This window comes from Pristis pectinata, chromosome 4 (genome assembly GCF_009764475.1).
Source record: "Pristis pectinata isolate sPriPec2 chromosome 4, sPriPec2.1.pri, whole genome shotgun sequence".
Classification (NCBI taxonomy): domain Eukaryota; kingdom Metazoa; phylum Chordata; class Chondrichthyes; order Rhinopristiformes; family Pristidae; genus Pristis; species Pristis pectinata.
The window spans coordinates 62530836-62550859 of record NC_067408.1 but is presented as its reverse complement, the minus strand read 5'-3'; the positions used below and the strand labels follow the sequence as shown (position 1 = coordinate 62550859).

The 20024-nt window shown below is 40.2% G+C and overlaps 1 protein-coding gene across 1 annotated transcript in view; it reads right to left on the bottom strand.

Annotated features, from left to right (window-relative positions):
• dgkh (diacylglycerol kinase, eta) overlaps positions 1-20024 on the bottom strand; it is a 395761-nt gene that overhangs the window by 348635 nt on the left and 27102 nt on the right. The window contains exon 2 of the mRNA XM_052013887.1: positions 18959-19141. Within this exon, the coding sequence (XP_051869847.1) occupies positions 18959-19141 (183 nt within the window). The remainder of the gene's footprint in view (positions 1-18958; positions 19142-20024) is intronic.

Sequence of the window (20024 nt, the reverse complement as noted above, 5' to 3'; positions counted from 1 at the left end):
TGATGCTGCTCCCTGGGGTTGATACATGGTGAGGTTCATGCCCGCTGGATGAGCAGATCCACACTGTGATAAGGGGAGCAGCTTCTCTGTGTCAGGGAAAGTCATCGGCAGGATCCATCTCAACAGCCTATTACGTTGTAAGGAGCTGTTAACAACAAAGAGCAGAGTCTCCCTCGACATCGCTTTGTCAGCCAGTGAATTGCAGGAACAGCATCAGGACACTTCAACAACAACTTGCACTTCTAGCACATGTCTCTAACCCAGTAAAACATACCAAGGGCTTCAAAGGAATGTTGCCCAACAAAATGTGACAGCAAATTGCATTAAGAGATACTAGGTAAGGTGGCCAAAATATTGGTCAAAAGGGGTAGGTTTTAAGGAGGGTCTTAAAAGGAGAGAAAAGGAGAGATTTAGGAAGAGAATCACAGAACTTCGACTCTTGATTTAGTTGCTGTAAAGTGGCATTTCTGTCATCTGCCTTCTTATAACTACTGGTGCATACAATTCCAATATTTTAGAGTCAGAAATTAACTGACATAATTGAGAGAAAAGCTATCAAAATATAAACAAAAAGGCCAGGGAAGAAACAGAAGTCAAGCAGCTGAACTGGATCAGAATTTAGACTTTGCCTCTTAAGAGGATCCCGTGACACTATTCAGAGAAGAGCAAGAGATTTCTCCCAGGTATCCTGGCCAATACTTATCCCACTGTTGACATGACTGAGACAGGGGATCTGATCACTTTGCTGACTGTAGCATTTTGTAAGACTTGTAATGACTTGTTTTGTATTGGTACAAAACAGGACATGGAGATGAAACAAAGCTTGAGAAAGCAAGGTTCATTACTTCCTTGAAAAGTTAAAAATCATAATTGTTTTGAGACATTTGATTCACTTAGAGTGCACAGCACAGAAGAGATTATGCACATGCTATTTTGATAGAAACTCAAATCCAGTATCAGAGTGAAATTATACTGAAAGATCAGAGGCAATGGACTGGAAATACATCTGCCCTTAAATGGATGCACTAAACTGCTGCTGCAGCATGCCTAACTGGTGCTGCACTAATGACCATGCTGGCCCCCAGTTTTCATGTGCGATCCTCATGCAGATGAGCGTGCATGCTTTCAGAGCATTGTTTTCCCCACTAATAAGTGCATTCCACACAGTCGAGTGTTGAATTGACCCTGTGCTAATTCTCAGGCCAAATGACCACTAAAACACACTGCCACCGGAAGCTGCTCGAAAGTATTAGTCCTCTGCCAGGTTTTTCAGCTTCACTATCTTAATGTTTAAGGAATCTTTGACAAGCCCAGGTGTTTGCACGTAATGATTCTTGTGAAGTGTACTAATCACACAGGTTTATCGTGTTTGTGTAAACGTTGCATGTATACATCAAGATTCAGCCACATAGTGCACAGAAATGTTCTGCTTTGGGGAATAATTTGAAGCCGCGTTCTGTAATTAATTAAAACTACCAATAGTCTTTGACTAATGGAGCCTTCTGGTAGTATCATCCACTATAACTTCTTCAGGTTCAATACTAAATTGAAATGGCATTATTGGCTCAAAAAGCAGATCAGGAATAACCAAATTTAATTTACTTCCTCCAGAGAATTGTGGTGTACTCCACTGTAATTGTAATAGAATCGGCAAGAGATGAGGCTCATTGTCATTGACAATTTCTAACGTGTGTTAGCAAAAGGTTGAACAACAAGATGACCATTAACTAAAAACTTTATTATTAAATAACTGCAGTCTTGTGGGTATAATAAAAGTCAACTATTATCAACCAGACATCATACCCTACAACAGCACTGTCCACCTCCATCCTACCCATGGGGGTGAGGCGGGGTTAGAATTACACTGAATTTCAAGCACAGTCATTCAGTCCCTGAGATTATACTCCACGCCAGCCTCCTCCCATTTTAATTCATCTCATTATATCCTTCTCCAGCTTTATACTGTGTCACACCACACCTTCCATTTTACCTTTTACTTTCGATCTGGTGTGTATTCATGCCTCAGGGAAGAGCTAGGAACATTCACTTCTGTGAAGGTGCCACGTAAAGTCAAATTTGTGGCTTTTCATTAGCATCTAATGATTTCTAAACTTGAAAATAAGCCTATTGTACTGTTAAAACAATGAAGTTACATTTGTCCTTTTTAAAATATGATAGATGGCATTAATTGGCATCAGGTTCTTTAAACATTTACCAACCCCCTAAGGTGGCCTGAAGCCAGGGAAGCACTCCATTGTGCTCTGGCTATTATCTATTGCTTTTTGCCATCATACAACTACTGATGGAGTCAAGGCATGTCTGGGCAACAGAGTGCTAAATAAAAAGAGTGAGATCATGCACATGTGAAGATAGCTCACCACTAAGGCAATGGTGGGACAGAGCAATGGTTCATATTAGATCAGCCTATTTCAACTGGGTTTAGCTTTAATAGTGTTTACAATCCAAACACTTGAAATTAAGTTCAGTGTGTATAATAACTGATTACAGAACACAGGGTTATGATCAGTTTGACTAATGTACAGAAATAAATTCAATACAATACTTCTCCACTACAAATTCTTACAGTAACTCAACTGGATCTGCCCACATGGTTTAACAATTAACGGTTTATGTTCCTGAAATGAATAAATTGGATACAGAGTATAATCTGTAATGCATTAAAGGACTTGTGAAGAGTGCACAATTCTTTGAAACAACATTATGGCAACTTGTCACACGTGAGATGCCACCAAACTTCTTTACATCCAAAGCTTTCTTCCACTCTTTGAATTCTCGTTAACTATGTTAATGTTAGTTTAACCTGTTAAGTCCATATCTCAATCATGCACATTAATTGCTTTTTTTTAATGAGTATCGGATTTTTTTCTCATATTTGGCTTCCAAGTTCTAAGATGTCAAGACTACACTAAAATTGGGCTGCCATATTTACACAAGGTCTTTGAATATTTTGTAGCTTTACAAATTCATGCACATCCTTCCCAGAACTCCATGTCCAAAAGCCTTCAATCTGGTTCAGAAACAACATATCAAAGTATCAAGTGCTATCCAATGTGATTGTAGCCTTTTTCATGGCTGGCCATATCATTCTTCTCCCAACCATCACCCCAGCTAGGTAGGAGTGCTCTCACCTGCTTCTATTCTTAACTATCCAGGCACACCAGGATAATCATCATCTCTTCCCAAACCTGTCCCATCACCTTCGATCTCCAAAAGAATCTATATTTGATCACCCATTACTCAAATAATTGCTGATGTTCCCCAAAACCATTGTGTTAAGCAGCCCTTAGTTCAAAAGCACCATCTCTTTTATTGACTTCATCAATTTTACACAAGTTGTCATCTGCTTCTCCAACATCCAATACTGAACAAGGAGACATTTCCAACAATTAAACATTGGGAAGACCAAAGCCACTGTCTTTGGTTTCCACCACAAACTATACTCAGTAGCCACAGATATCACCAGCTGAGGTTTACAAATTGGTATCATATTTGACCATTAGATGAGCTTTGACCCAGTAAGATCATGTATATCCTTTCCTGTTGCCCCCATCTCAGCTCGTGATGCTGAAACCCTTATCTATGCCTTTATTTATCTGGGTAATTCCAACGTTCTCCGAGACAGCTTCCATCCAGTCCAACACACACAAAATGCTGGAGGAACTCAGCAGGTCAGGCAGCACCTATGGAGGGAAATGAACAGTTGACGTTTCAGGTCGACACCCTTCATCAGGACTGATGAAGGGTTCCTCCAGCATTTTGTGTGTGTTACTTCACATTCCGGCATCTGCAGAATCTCTTGTATTTCCATCCAGTCCAATTCTTTCTCCAGTTCTGGCCTTGAGCACCCCAATTTAATTGCCATTCTCCCTAAGCCTTACAGCATCACAACTTTCCTCTCCTTCTTAAAGACACTTCTTAAAACCTACTTCTTTTCTAGCCAAGCAGCTCTTTAAATAGCTTGGTGTCAAATTAATAATGTGCCTGGGAAATACTTTAGGAATGTTTCTATATTAAAGGCACTATATAAAGACAAGTTTGGTTCTGGTCTTTTTGTCAGTTACCACCCTTCTGTATGAGGAAACAATTACTTTTTTATATTTTTCATCAAAGCCCCTCATAATTTCAGATATTCCGAAGAATCTCTGCTACATCTTCCCTAATATTAGAAAAACAATTCTAACCTCTCTTCTATTCAAATTATTGAGCCCCCTCATCTCTTCCACCATTCTGATAGCAACAGACTCGTACAGCATGGAAACAGGCCCTTTAGCCCACCAAGTCCACGCAAACTATCGAGCACCTATCTACACTAATCTCATTTTTATTCTGCTCACACTCCCATCAACTCGCCACAGATTCTCCAACTCACCTACTCAAGAGGGGAAACTTATAGTGTCTCATTAACCAACCAACCCACACATTGTTGGGATGTAGGAGGAAGTCAGAGCATCTGAAGGAAACCCACAGGGAGAACACGTAAACTCCATACAGACAGCACAGGAGGTCAGGATTCAAAACAGGTCGCTGGAACTGTGAGGCAGCAGCTCCACTAGATGCACCCTCCCTGATCTTCACAACCTTTCTCAAGTGCAGTGTCTTGAATTAGATACAATATGCCAACTGAGGGTGGGAGGTGATGCATTAAAGTTTAGACAAATTTCTTGCTAAATTTAATAAATATGCAGCCAGGATCCTATATGCTTTTTGAAACAATTATTAGCATTCTCTGATTACTTCGAAGATTTCTGCAAGTAAAACCTCAACTCCCTTTGTACTTCTACCCCATTTAATATTGTACCAATCAATCTTTATTTCATTTATTCACTAACTGAATGTGAGCACCATTGGCAAAACCAGCACTTACATCCATCCCTAAATGCCCTTGAGAAGTTGGTGGTGAGCCACCTTCTTGAATCACTATAGTCCTCTGGTAATAGTACTCCAACATTATTGCTGGCAGAATACTCCAAAATTAAGACCTGGTAGTTATGAAGGATGAAGGAAGTGTGTGACTTTGAGAGAAACCTGATGTCTTTGTTCCTTGTGGAAGAAGTTTTATGTTGGTGGTGCTATTGGAGTAGCCTAAACAAGAAACTACAGTGCATTTTGTAGGCATGGTGTGACAGAGGTGGAGGGAATGAATATTCAGGCTGGTGAATGAGGTACCAATCAAGTGAGCTGCTTTGTGCTGGATAAACCTTCTTAACTATTGTTGGTGCTGTTACGAACCAGCAACAAAAGAAATACACCGAGTCATGTATCAGTGTTAAAAAACTACTTTATTAAAAACTACTTATGATAATAAGAAAAATAAAAGTTAAAATGTTAGAGAGTTAGAAGTAAAAATGTTAAATCTTAAACATTAACCCCAAAACTAAACTCATAGTGTATGTGTGGCAAATTCCCAAACTCCAAGTCCAGGAATAATTCTCTTCAAAGTTCAGTTCAGCAAGCCATAAGGTGAAACATGAGCAAGGGCTTCTTCAACAACCACCGTTGACTGAAGATAAGACGTAGATGTAGAGAGAGAAAATAGAGATGATGAAATCCAAATGTTCCACGATGGAACCCATACGGCACCTCAGTGTCTACTCAGCAGTGACTACTCCACCGCATCTGCCTCACCCCGAAAGGCACTCGAATCGTGGCCGTCCACACAAATACCTGCTTCCTTCTACAGGTCAGCAACAAAGTGAACTCCACTGCTTTGTTCCGAAGTATCTGCCACCCCGAAAAGCATCCGAGATGTGGCTGTCCACACAAATACCTGTTTCCCTCCACAGGTTAACAACAAAGTGGACTCCACCGGATTACTGCAATAATCTACACGTGGATTTTAGTGACAGACACAGTTACTATTTTTCATCCATCGATAGAGACTAGCAGGCTGTCTCCCCCTCTCCCTTCTCTGACTGACAGCTTCAAAAACGTCATTACGTCCTTTATCTTCTGTTGTCGTCAGCACGCCACACACACAAACACACACACACACACACACACACACACTATGCTCTATCTTAAAGGGACATTCACCAATAGTAACCTAGTTCGTAACAGTGCTGCATTCCATCGCACCCCTGATCTGTACTTTGTAGTTTATATTGCCCCTCCTCATTCTCCCTTCCCAAATGCCATATTTTTTCATTAGATTTATTTCCTAATTTTTAAAAGACATTCCTATAAATGTGTTACCTAACTGAAGCATATTAGCATTATAACAGGTTTTAGTTTCTATGGTAATGATTAAAATTTAGCACTCCCTTCAGCCACTGCATGTTTTAAAACTGCAAACCCTCACAATGTGTTTATATTAAAAAAAATGAGTCTGTTAAAATAATGAGTTCCAAAAAATAAGATAATTAATATAAAAAGAAATAGAACTGGTATTCAAATACAGAAACTTGTATTACAAGAAATACATTTAGGGTAAAACATGGAAACAACCATTGAGGCCAACCAGCCAATGTCAGTGTTTACCCACCACAAGAACAGGTAGTTCCCCCTCAAAAACTATCCCTGCTCCTTCCATATCCCTTCAAACACTTTCCTTTCATCCAACTTGTCTACTAAGATATAAACATTACAGGATTACCTTGCACTGCACTGACAATGTCAGTATTGTCAGCTGTGGCTCAAAATCACCTCTAAATCAGAAGTTCCACTCCAAAAATTTGAACATAAAAGTCTAGGCTGACACTTCAGTGCAGTGCTGAAAGTCTGCTGCAGAGTCCACAGTGCCTTCTACATAAGAAATAGGATCAGGAGTAGGCCATCTGGCCCATCGAGTCTGGTCCGCCATTCAATAAGATCATGGCTGATCTGGCCATGGACTCAGATCCACCTACCTGCCTTTTCCCCATAACCATTAATTCCCCTACTATGCAAAAATCTATCCAACTGTGTCTTAAATATATTTAACGAGGTAGCCTCTACTGCTTCCCTGGGCATAGAATTCCACAGATTCACTACTCCCTGGGAAAAGCAGTTTCTCCTCATCTCCGTCCTAAATCTATTCCCCCTAATCTTGAGGCTATGTCCCCTAGTTCTAGTTCTTCAAAATGTAATATTAAACCAAGGCTACATCTGTCTCTCAGGTGAACATATAAAGAACCCATGTATTATTTTTAAAAAGGTGATAATCCTTAAAACCCTGCCTATATTAAAGTGTCAATAATAACAATAAAAGTAATTATCTACTGATTGTCACATTGTTACTCATTTTAACTTCCTGCAGCAAACCAGCCATTTTAGCACTGGAGCAGTGAAAACATCTTAATAATACTTCATTAACTGTACAGCAGTTTGGAATATTCAGAGGTTAAAAGCACTATATAAATCTAAATCTTTTAATTTATCCATTAGTTCATTTATTTTTATTAAACTTTATCACAAGATCGGAATAATTAGCTGAACAGATTCTACTTTACTTTAGCAGCATATTGTATCCAACCCATTAATACAGCCTTCAACTTGCAAACAACAGTAAGCACATTTTTAAATCTCTTGGCTTCTGTTTGAATACTGTAGGCTTGGAAAGTATGGTTCTTTGTGTTGAAACCTAACAGGCTCAAAAAAGGAGGGAGAGTGAAACTAGGAAACTGTTGGCTTAACATCTATCATAGGGAAAATGTTAGAAACTTCTTTTAAATATATTGGAGCAAGGCACTCAGGAAAATTCAAGATAATCAGGGAAAGTTAGCATGGTTTTGTGAAAAGAAAATACAGTTTGAATAATTTACTGGAATTCTTTGAAGAAGTAACATATGTTTTGGGTGAAGGGGAATGGGTGGATGTATTATACTTAGATTTCCAGAAGGCATTTGATAAGATGCTATATCAAAAGTCATTGCAGAAAGTGAAAGTTCATGATATAGGAGGTAATATATGAGTGTAGATAGAAGATTGGCTGGCTAACAGCAGACATCAATAGATCTTTTGTGGTTGTCAAGATATAATGAAGAACATGCCACAGGCTATACGGGCCTCAACGCTATACAGTTTATACAAATGATTTGAATGAAGGCTCCGAAGATATGGCTGCTAAATCTGCTGATCACACAAAGATAGGTAGGAAAGCAGGTTCTGAAGAGGACATGCAGATGCTACAAAGGGATGTAAACAGAATAAATTATTGGATTAAGATCTGTCAGATGGAGTATAACGTGGGAAAATGTGAAACTTTGACAGGCAAAATAAAAAACATACTATCTGAATGCTGAGAGATTGCAGAGCCTGAGACGGCAAGGGATCTGGGATCCTAGTCCATGATTCACAAATTAACAGCAGGCAATTAGGAAAGCTCAGATTCAGAAACAGATTTATTATCACTGACTTATATGACGGTAAATTTGTTGCTTTGCAGCAGCAGTACAGTGCAAAGACATAAAAATTACTACAAATTACAAAAATAAATAAATAGTGCAAAAAAATGAGGTAGTATGCATGGGTTCATGGACCTTTCAGAAATCTTTTTTTTCCTCTTTTCAATCTTTTTATTAATTTTCAAATTAGTACAAATTAATATATATAACATTAATACTTATACATATGGTGCAAAGAGATCAGGATAACAATCATAACAGTTAATATATATAATCACAAGGAGTAAAAAAAAAGTAATCTAGACCTCCCACTCTCTTATTAAGTGAACATAATACAAAAAGAAAATTGAAAAGAGATTTAATTATATGAGAAAAGAACCCCTAAATAAAAAAAATATTAATAATAAACCAAAAGAAACCAAAAACTTCAAAAAAAATCTGTACTGATATTTCTTCAATTAAAAAAAAACATTATTATGTCGTTAACTCCGCTCCTCTGTATTCAAGGGTTATTGAAGGGGATCTGAAAAAAGGTCAGCTTATATCATATGGAAATATTGAATAAATGGACTCTAAACTTCCTCAAATTTAAGCGAAGGATCAACAGTATCACTAATTTTTTCTAAGTTTAAACATGTTACAATTTGAGAGAACCACTGAAAAGTGGTAGGAGGTATTGGATCCTTCCATTTGAACAAAATGGATCGCATGGCCATTAATGTGACAAAAGCGATCATATGACGAGCAGAAGCAGATAAATGGCCAGATTCCATCATTGGTAACCCAAAAATTGCAGTAATAGGATGAGGTTGTAAAACAATATTCAATAATGTTAAAAATGTCTTTCCAATATTTTTCCAGAAGGGGACAGGACCAAAACATGTGTGTCAGGGAAGGCACCTTTGAATTACATCTGTCACATATAGGATTTATATGATGATAAAAACGGGCTAACTTGTCCTTGGACATATGGGTCCAGTGAACCACCTTAAACTGTATCAAAGAGTGTCTAGCACACATTGAAGATGTATTAACTAATTGAAGAATTTACTTCCATGTCTCTGTAGGTAAAGGTATCTGGAGTTCTCTTTCCCATTCATTCTTAATTTTATCAAGTTCCTCTGGACATACTTTCATAACCCCATCATAAATTATTGCTATCTGGTAAGGATTAAAACCTAAAATTTTTTCCCTAATTTCAATTTTATATGGTGTCAGAAAAGAAGGTAAAGTAACTTTTAAAAAATTTCTAATCTGTAAATATCGAAAGAAATGTGATCTAGGCAGATTGTATTTATTAGACAGCTGTTCAAAAGATAAAAAAGTTATCAATGAATAAATCACAAAAATATGTTATTCCCTTCATTTTCCATAAAGAAAAAGCTGAGTCAATTCTGGATGGTTGAAAGAAAAAATTAGATTGAATAGGACTTGACAAATTAAATTTATTCAATCCAAAAAATTTACGAAATTGAAACCATATCCGTATTGTATGTTTAACTATTGGATTAGTCATTTGTTTACTCAATTTAGTAAGTGCAAAAGGGAATGAAGCTCCTAAAATAGAAACTAATGGAAATCCTTGCACTGATTCACACTCAATGTATACCCAACGAGGACATTGAACTGCATCTAAATCTTGTGCCCAGAAAATTAAGTATCTAATATTAATTGCCCAATAGTAAAATCTAAAGTTAGGCAAAGCCATACCACCATCCTTTTTTTAATTTTTGTAAATATTTCTTATTTAACCTTGGGTTTTTATTCTGCCATACATATGAAAAGATTTTGGAATCAATAGTGTCGGAAAAGGATTTCGAGATAAAAGTTGGAATCGCCTGAAATGGATACAAAAATTTTGGTAAAATATTCATCTCAACTGCATTAATTCGGCCAATCAACGATAGAGAGAATGGGGACCACTTAGTAAATAATTGTTTAGCGTAATCAATTAAAGGTAAAAAGTTAACTTTAAATAAGTCCTTGTGTTTCTTGGTAATGTTAACACCCAGGTACGTAATCTAAATGGTAATTGCCTATAAATTGGGACTTGCATGTTTAATGGGAAAAGTTCACTCTTACTAAGATTTAATCTATAACCAGGGAAAACACTAAACTGAGCAAGTAGTGATAATACTGCAGGGATAGGTTTCTCCAGGTTAGAGATATAAAGTAACAGGTCATCTGCATAAAGAGATATTTTGTGAGTCCCCTTTCCACAAGTGATACCAAATATGTTGGAAGAATCCAGAATGGCAATTGCCAAAGGTTCCAAAGCAATATCAAACAATAAAGGACTTAGAGGGCAACCCTGTCTAGTGCCTCAAAAAAGCCTGAACAAGGAGGATCTCTGATTATCAGTAAGTATTGAAGCCATAAGTGTGTGGTAAATCAATTTGATCGCGGATATGAAATTTGAGCTAAAATTAAAGACCATTCAGAAATCTGTTGGCGGACATCAGACAGGAGCTAACAGAATGATTTTGTTTATTGCTAAGGGAATGGAATACAAAGGTAGCGAGGTTATGCTTCATTGACATAGGGCATTGGTGAGACCACATCAGGAATACTAGGTATAGTGTTGGTCCCTTTATTTAAGAAAGTATGTTAATGCATTGGAAGCAACTCAGAGAAGGTTTACTACACCAAAAGCTAAAATGGGTGGGTGACCATAGGCTTCATAGGTTAGGCTTGTATCCAGAAGAGTTTAGAAAAGTGAGGGCAGACTTGATTGAAACATATAAGATCCTGAGAGGCTGACAGGGTTCTGTGATCCTGAGAGGTTGATTGGCCCTTATTTTGTTTAATGGCAGAACAGGCTCAAGGGGCTGAGTAGCCTATCCCTGCTCCTAATTCATATGTTATTAATAAATTAAGGATTTTTTTTATCATGAGAATGTTAATGTGGAACTTGGTATCACACTGAGCAGTTGAGGTAAATACCAAAGTTATGTTAAAGAGGAAGATGGATAAACACATGAGGAAGAAAGAATTAAAGGGCACACTGATAGTATTAAATACATGGGTGGAGCAGGAACACCAGCATAGATCAGTCATGTGGGCTGAATTGTTTCTATACCAAATTCTATATAACTTTTGAATTAATCATCAATAGGATATCAAAATCTGTTACAATTTTCATCTAGAAATCAATGAATGCAGATGTTTAAGATAAGAATGCCAAATATTTGGACGGGCTACAGAGAACTTTGATACCTTGCAATAAAATTCCAAACTGAACTAAAACAATTGCATTTTAACAATGGGTGACAAGTTGATATTGTAAATTAATTTGATTGTATTCCTTTGTAAAGCAATTTACTTAATGAGGACATTTCCAGATTAAACAATACACCAGACTACTTACTACAAACGTTTAATTCCCTTAATTCCTTTCCTGTGTCTGCTTCGAGCAGACCAAGGGAAGGGCTGTTTCAAACATGATATGCCTACACAGAGGTCTTTTCCTGTTTTCTCAGAAGGATTATGCTAAGGAAAAATAGCCACATCATTTTTAATCTGGATCTTTTAAAGAAATTCTTACCCAATGCCTCAGAAATAAAATCAGTTATATGCATTTCATGAAGACTGTACATCTTTAATTGATTTTTTGCTGGTTTTTCAATATGATGCAATAAGCTAATTCAAATACCTTTTCAGGAACCAACACTGTAAATATCATAAAACATAAGCCTATTGTGATCCTCATTTAGAATCAAGTTCTTCAAATATTCCAACAGACTTGAATACTTCAATCTATGCTAAGGTCTTACCACTAGGCAAAAATCTATCATTTTTCAAAGGATCTCACTTCCTCATATGAAAGCTCACATTTGGATCTAAGTCAAACATTACATACTTAAAACAGCAAATGATACAAAAATTAGGAAGTCAACAAATGAACTGATATCTACCAATAAAATAATTGTTAAACTATAGGGAAACCAATTTTTGAAACTCCTTCAATGATCAATTTGTTTTCTCACTAGCTTGAGAACATGGTAATAATAGTTGAGTTTGTAACATAATAAAACATGAATTGCAAAATAACATAATTGAAAGTTCAGTACTGATAAAAGATGACTGATCTAAGTCATTCACTCTGCTTTCTCTACAAAGATATTGCTTAATCTGCAGAGTATTTCCAGCACACTCGCCTTTTAATTCAAATATTTAGCAGCTGCAGGATTTTATGTTTATGAAGGCAATTATCTTTTTTAAGTTGGCTTGATACAACCATAGCAAGAGGTGTGCACTTTTCTATTATTCCATAGATATATTCCCTGTTTGGAATGATAGAAAAGTTGTCCATTTATAACTGTAGGCTTCATATTAATATTAAATCTATTGCAAGATATTTCAACACATGCAAGACAAAAGCTTTTCACAATGAATTTACCCAGGTAACCTTAAGGAGTCTATCATTGCAAAAGAAAGAATGACTTTGACCCTACAGAATGTGTGATGCCCCAGCATGATATACAATTATCTCCATACCAGGGAACAATCTCATTCACGCCAGTTAAGTGCTAATTATCTGCTCCGCTTTATTTACAGATAATCAAAACACGTCTGCTGTACCTAATCAACTTTTTATTTGAACTTCTATTTCTCTTCAAAATCTATAAGTTAAGAATCAACATGCCTGATTTTTATTTAATGATACCCATGCTTACTATATGAGATGAATGACACTATTGCAAAGATAAATCAACAGACAAAAACAACCTTTCCAAGGAATACAAGTAATTGCGGTAGCTGAATAATGAAAGCTATGTTAATATTAATTCTATCATAGAATATTTTTAAACAAAATAATGTGTGCAATGCCAAAGCTATACCTAGATGAAACTAGTAAGATCAGGGAAGGAGAAGCAATTTTTAATATTGATGCTAATGAAATAACAATTGAGTTGTGCGAGCCATGACGATCCAGTTTGGTGGGAGGTTTAGTACATGTAAACCAACAAAAGGGATAGAAGTTAAGTGAAGATAATTATTTAGGGCAATTACAGTCATTATGGACCAGTTACACACATAAAGAAGCATACTGGAATAAATTATAGTGAAGAGGCAACTGTGCACTTTAGATTAACATTAAGATATGCTGCTAATTCAGTACTAGTCTTAAAAAATCTGACCTTGCATTGATTGTCTGTGGAAAATGCCAATTGCTCAACTCAAATTTCAGGCAAGTTTTTTTTATAAGAATGAATACAGTCACACTGTTAATACAATGCCTAGCACAAATCCAAATGACTGCATTGTGAAAGACTATATTTAATGCACCAGGTGTTTTTATTTTCAAATGAATATTTTATTTTTGAAGGAAAAGAGTGCATAAATTGGGGAATCTCCAACACAAAGGCCGTCTCTTTCTTCCTGGAGTAGCAGAAGATTACAGGACTCAGTGATATCCAAGGCAATGATGCACCTTTTAGGGGACACAGCACTGCAGGTAACTGGAAAATGGTAGGATGGGACACCCGCCCAGTGAGTTGTCTTTTTTATATTTGAAACCTGAATAATAATGTTTCCCTTTCAGAGCCTGCCTCTCGGTTTTCATTCAACTATCAGCTCCCTGTAACAAATTACAGCTCCTAAAATCCTTTATGCTACTCCAAACACTACAGATTACAACTTTTGGGATGTCACTAAAGACAGCCCCCTTCTGTGCTTCATCAAGACATCATATTTTGGATTGGGCATGTAAACAAACCTAGTTGAGCAATACATTTAACAAACAGTAACCTTCATCAGTCCTTTCTCAATTGTGTACTGAAGTCTATGTACTCAAATCTTGGGCAGAGGTTGAACTTGCAAAGTACCCCGAATAATGAAGCTTTAACGATGCTTAAATCAAAGGAAAGCTGATAACAACGGACAAACATTCAAAGGTAGCTGTGGACAATTTTCCAAATTATGTGGGAGGTAATTTTGTGACTCTATAATCTGCTTGTTGACTAAGTTTCTGATCAGCCATTCTCTTCTTTACTTAGCTTCCATTTTCCCTGCTCACACCTCAAAAGTACCTTGGAAGTCTGCATGTTTACTAAGTTAAAAGAACTATACTGTATAAACCCAGGTTGTTCTTGTTGACAGGAAAACAATAATACACTCTCTGCTCTAGGAAAACTTCCACCTGCCTTTGACCAAAAAAGGTTCCTTTGTCGAGATAACAGGATACTAATCTCCATCATTACCTTAACATGCTCCAGCCACTTTAAACAATTGTTTCATTGTTAAATTCCATTCCTATACTCCCTTGCTCAGCCTTTGCCTGGAACCACTAAGACCAATACAAAATAAATCTATTAACAAGAATAAAATATTGCTGGTTCTTGCACAAATTGTTTTATTTTGTTTTACTTATTCACTTTACAGCATCTGGACATCACTGATAAGACCAGCATTTATTGCCCACTTGCCCTCATGAAGGTGGTGGTGAATCCCCTGGTGAAGGTGTGTTGGAGAGGGAATTCCAAGATTTAGACCGTGTGGCAATGAAGGACGATATATTTCCAAATAAGGACGATGTGCAACTTGATGGGACACCTGAAGGTGGTTTATTTCCTGTGCCCTTGGGTGCTCTTGTCCTCCTTAGTGGAAGTGGTTGTGGGTTTAGGAGTAATCCCTGGGCAAGTAACTACAGTGCAATTTGAAGCTGGTATCCACTGCAGATCACTGTATGCCAATGGTGGAGGGAATGAATGTTCAGGGTGATAGACAGGGGGCCATCCAAGTTAGCTGCTTTGTCCTGGATAGGGTTGGGGTGCAGTCATCCAGAAATTTCTATACTTCCCTATAACACAGAAGCAAACCTTTTGTACCATTGAGTCTTTGCCACCTCACAGACCACTTCCCCTGTAACGTATTCTCTCCACGCTCCCATCAACTCCCAGATTCTACCCCTTGCCTACACACTGAGAGCATTTGACAGTGGCCATTTAATCAACCAACCCATATGCCTTTGGAGTGTTGGAGAAAACAGGAGCACCCAGGGGAAACCCACCTGGTCAAGGGGACAACATGCAAACTCTGTACACAGACAGCACTCGAGCTCAGGATTAAATCTAGTGTCATCCATGAGGAGGTTGCACATTCTCCCAATGACTGCGAGGGTTTCTCTCAAGTGTTCTGGTTTCCCCCCACATTCCAAAGATGTACTGTGAGGCAGCAGCTCAACCAGCCACACATCTGTGCCACCCACAAAACAGAAAGCCTATATTGCATATAAATTACTGTTCTTAAGTTCTTCATATCAGTCTAGCTGCCCAATTGTGGAGACAAATGAAACCTTTGTACAATTAGAAAATAGATTCAACAGCTTATATTAATGCATGGCACATCATAGTCATTGAAATTTGCATCATATTAAAAAGAGCATTACATCACTTTTCAAAAAAAAAGGCAATATGGTGTTATTTGGGAAGGCACAGTCAATTGTTATATAAATGCAACGTCTAAGCAATGCAGTAATATAGTGAATTGATTTGTTATTATGTGCATAAACAAATTAAATTGCTACGCCAGGATGGTACTCTTAAAAATGCAAATTAACGAAATGTGACTAAATCATACAAGTCATCAACTTGGTTGTGCACACAGACTGTCAAATAATTTGTTAAAAGTTTCCTGATATTTTTGTTGGGAATTCCTTGAAAAAGAATACAGTCCCATGAGCAATGTTGGGAGCGTGTAAAGACATTGTGACAACTTTACACAAGCTGCCTTGGTTATAAGTGTTCACAGAACAATGTGCAATAACCGACATTGATTTGGGGAAATAAAAGGTAAACTGAATTACATCTGCACTTTGGTCAAGTTACATCCAAGCATTCTTCAACTGGAGATAACACTAAAACACCTGGGAGAAGTCACAAAAACGTACAGTCACTGTGCATTCGCAGCAAAATTGCAACCAAAATTGCAGCTTGAAGAAGTCTCTGACAAACTACCACTAACATGTCACCTATGGAACCAGAGCAGCTAACACACTCAATCAGCGTTACACCACCATCAAGAATGCTTACCATGCCATCCCACGTCCGCATTTTGGCAAGTCCGATCACCTGGCTGTACTTCTACTCCCAGCATATAGATAGAGACCGAGAACCTTAGCACCATGGAGAGGACCACGAACGTATGGACAAGAGAGGCGGAGGAGCGTTTACAGGACTGCTTTGAATCGGTGGACTGGACCATATTCAGGGATTCTTCTTCAGATCTGAATGAACATGCCACAGCCATCACCAACTTCATCAAGACCTGCATGGAAGAGTGTGTGCCTTCGAGAACATACCGAGTCTTCCCAAACCAGAAGCCCTGGATGAACCAGGAGATTCGCAGTCTACTGAGGGCTTGATCTGTGACATTCATTTCCAGCAATCCAGAACCCTACAAGAATTCCAGGTATGATCAATAGAAGGCCACCGTGAGAGCGAAAAGGCAATTCTGTGTGAAGTTACAAACACAGATGCACGACAGCTGTGGCAGGGTTTGCATGGCATTACTTCCTATAAGGTGAAACCTAGCAGCATAAATGGCAGTGATGCTTCACTGCCTGATGAGCTCAACACCTTTCATGCATGCTTTGAAAGGGAGAATAACACGAGGTCGATGCGAATCCCCACAGCATCTAGCAACCCTGTGATCTCTGTCAGAACATCCTTCGAGAGGGTGAACCCTCGCAAGGCGTCAGGCCCCAATGGTGTACCTGGCAGGGTACTAAAGATCTGTGCTGATCAACTGGCTGGAGTACTCAAGGACATCTTCAACCTCTCACTTCTGCAGTCAGAGGTTCCCAACTGCTTCAAAAGGGCATCAATCATACCAGTGCTCAAGAAGAGCAGGGTGAGCTGCCTCAGCAACTATTGCCCGAAAGCACTCACATGGTCATAGCTAGAATTAACTCCTGTCTGAGCAAGGAACTGGACCCACTGCAATTTGCCTACCATCACAACAGGTCTACAGCGGTTGCAATCTCACTGGCTCTTCACTCGGCTTTGGAGCACCTAGACAACAGCAAAACATACATCAGGCTGCTGTTTATCGATTACAGCTCAGCATTCAACACCATAATCCCCTCAGTACTAATCAACAAACTTCAAAACCTGGGCCTCTGTCCCTCCCTCTGCAACTGGATCCTCGACTTCCTTAGGAGACTACAGTCAGTGCGGATCAGTAATAACATCTCCTCGCTGATAATCAACACAGGAGCACCTCAAGGATGCGTGCTTAGCCCATTGCTCTACTCTCTCTACACTCATGACTGTGTGGCTAGAAATTCGCCGATGACACCACTGTTGTAGGCAGGATCTCAGATGGTGACCAGGAGGCGTACAGGAGTGAGATAGATCAGATGGTTGAGTGGTGTTGCAACAACAACCTCGCACTCAACATCAGCAAGACCAAGGAATTGATTGTGAACTTCAGGAAGGAGAAGTCGGGAGAACAAACACCAGTCCTCATTGAGGGGTCAGTGGTGGAAAAAGTGAGCAGCTTCAAGTTCCAAGGCATCAACATCTCGGAGGATCTATCTTGGGCACAATACATTGATACGAGCACGAAGAAGGCACGCCAGCAGCTCTACTTCTTTAGGAGTTTGAGGAGATTTGGTATGTCACCAAAGATTCTTGCAAATTTCTACAGGTGTACAGTGGAGAGCATTCAGACTGGTTGCATCACTGCCAGGTATGGAGGCTCCAATGTGCAGGGTCGAAGGAGGCAGCAGAGGGTTGTAGACTCAACCAGCCCCATTACGGACACAACCCTCCCCACCATCGAGGACATCTTCAAGAGGCAGTGTCTCAAGAAGGGGGCATCCATCATTAAGGATCATCACCATCCAGGTCATGCCCTCTTCTCGTTACTACCATCGGGGAGGAGGAACAGGAGACTGGACACCCACACTCTACGTTTCAGGAATAGTTTCTTACCCACCGCATCAGATTTCTGAACAGTCCATGAACCCATGAACACTACCTCGCTATTCCTCTTTTGCAGCATTTACTTTTTAATGTTTTTGTAACTTATTGTGATTTTTATGTCTTGCACTGTACTGCTGCCCTGAAAAAACAAACATCATGACATAGGTCAGTGATAATAAACCTGACTCTGAAATTATTTTGAACAAACACGTTATTTGCACCACATCCCTAAAGCATTCATCATGTGCCCACAACAGTTCCATAATTAGTTTGAAATTTTCCAAGAGCACCAAACTTGTAGCCTTGACGCTTACAGCCAACCAACTTCACTCAAGTGCCACCATCTCTGCATTTATTTTCCACACAAGCAAGATGCCCACCATTAATCAAATCTTTCGCTGAAGTTAAGACTGGAGGAGGTTGAGTGCAGGGCTGGATCCTCCCCTTTTGTGGGCTGTCGGTTTACCTGTAAGCCGCCTTGAGTGGCAGTGACCCAGCCTTCCGCACTGAGCCGTCCGGCCCGACCCGGCCTGTGGCGGGAGGCGCGCTGCTCCCGCTGCCATGGGGACGGCGGGGTTCCAAAGGGCTGCTCCCCTAGCAACCGAGCCTAGCAACGAGCGGCAGCGCTAGGGCCCGCCGCCCTGGGGCCCAGATTTCAGCCTCCATCCCCCGTTCCCCGAGCCTCACCTTGCTTCTGATCTGCCCGGAGGTGGACACTTTCCGGATGAGTTTCTGCGGCCCCTCGTGCTCTCCATCGCTGTCGGACGACTCGTCTCCGGCCGCCGCTGTTCCTGGGCCGGCTCCGTGCGCCTGGTGCTGAGCCCCCGGCCCCAGACCCGCCATTGCCCCCGCCGCCGCCTTTTCCGACTCCTGCAGGCAGACGAAAGAGTTGGCGTGAGGTTGGGCTGTTTTCCTGTCGGCGCCAGCCCAGCGCGGAGCGGCGCCTCCGGGCTTCGCCGCCATGTTCCCGCCGGACTGGGTAAGGGTGAGGGAGAAAGTTCAGAGAAAAGGGAGGTGGACAGAGTGGGACAAACAAATGAACTGAGAAAGGTAGACAGACAGAGGGACGGACAGAGGGACAGAGAGGGGTATGTACAGAGAGATAGAGTATATATGGACAGAGAGAGAGAGGGGAGAGATGTACTGACGGAGAGAGGGAGAGGGATATGGACGGAGAGGCAGAGGAGAGAGATGGACATGGACGGAGAGGGAGAGGGGAGAGGGACATGGACGGAGAGGGGAGAGGCATATGGACAGAGAGAGGGATAGGGACAGAGAGGGAGAGGGGAGAGGGATATGGACAGAGAGGGGGAGGGGAGAGAGGGATATGGACGGAAGGGGAGAGAGGGATACGGACGGAGAGGGGTGAGGGATATGGAGGGAGAGGGGTGAGGGATATGGAGGGAGAGAGATATGATGGAGAGAGAGCGGGGAGAGGGATATGGACAGAGAGAGTGTGTGGAGAGAGGGATATGGACGGGGAGAGGGATATGGACGGAGAGGGAGAGGGGAGAGGGATATGGACGGAGAGAGAGGAGAGAGGGGGATACGGACGGAGAGGGAGAGTGGAGAGAGGGATATGGACGGAGAGAGTGGAGAGAGGGATATGGACGGAGAGAGAGAGGGGAGAGGGATATGGACGGAGAGAGGGGAGAGGGATATGGACGGAGAGAGAGAGGGGAGAGGGGATATGGACGGAGAGAGAGAGGGGAGAGGGATATGGACGGAGAGAGAGAGGGGAGAGGGATATGGA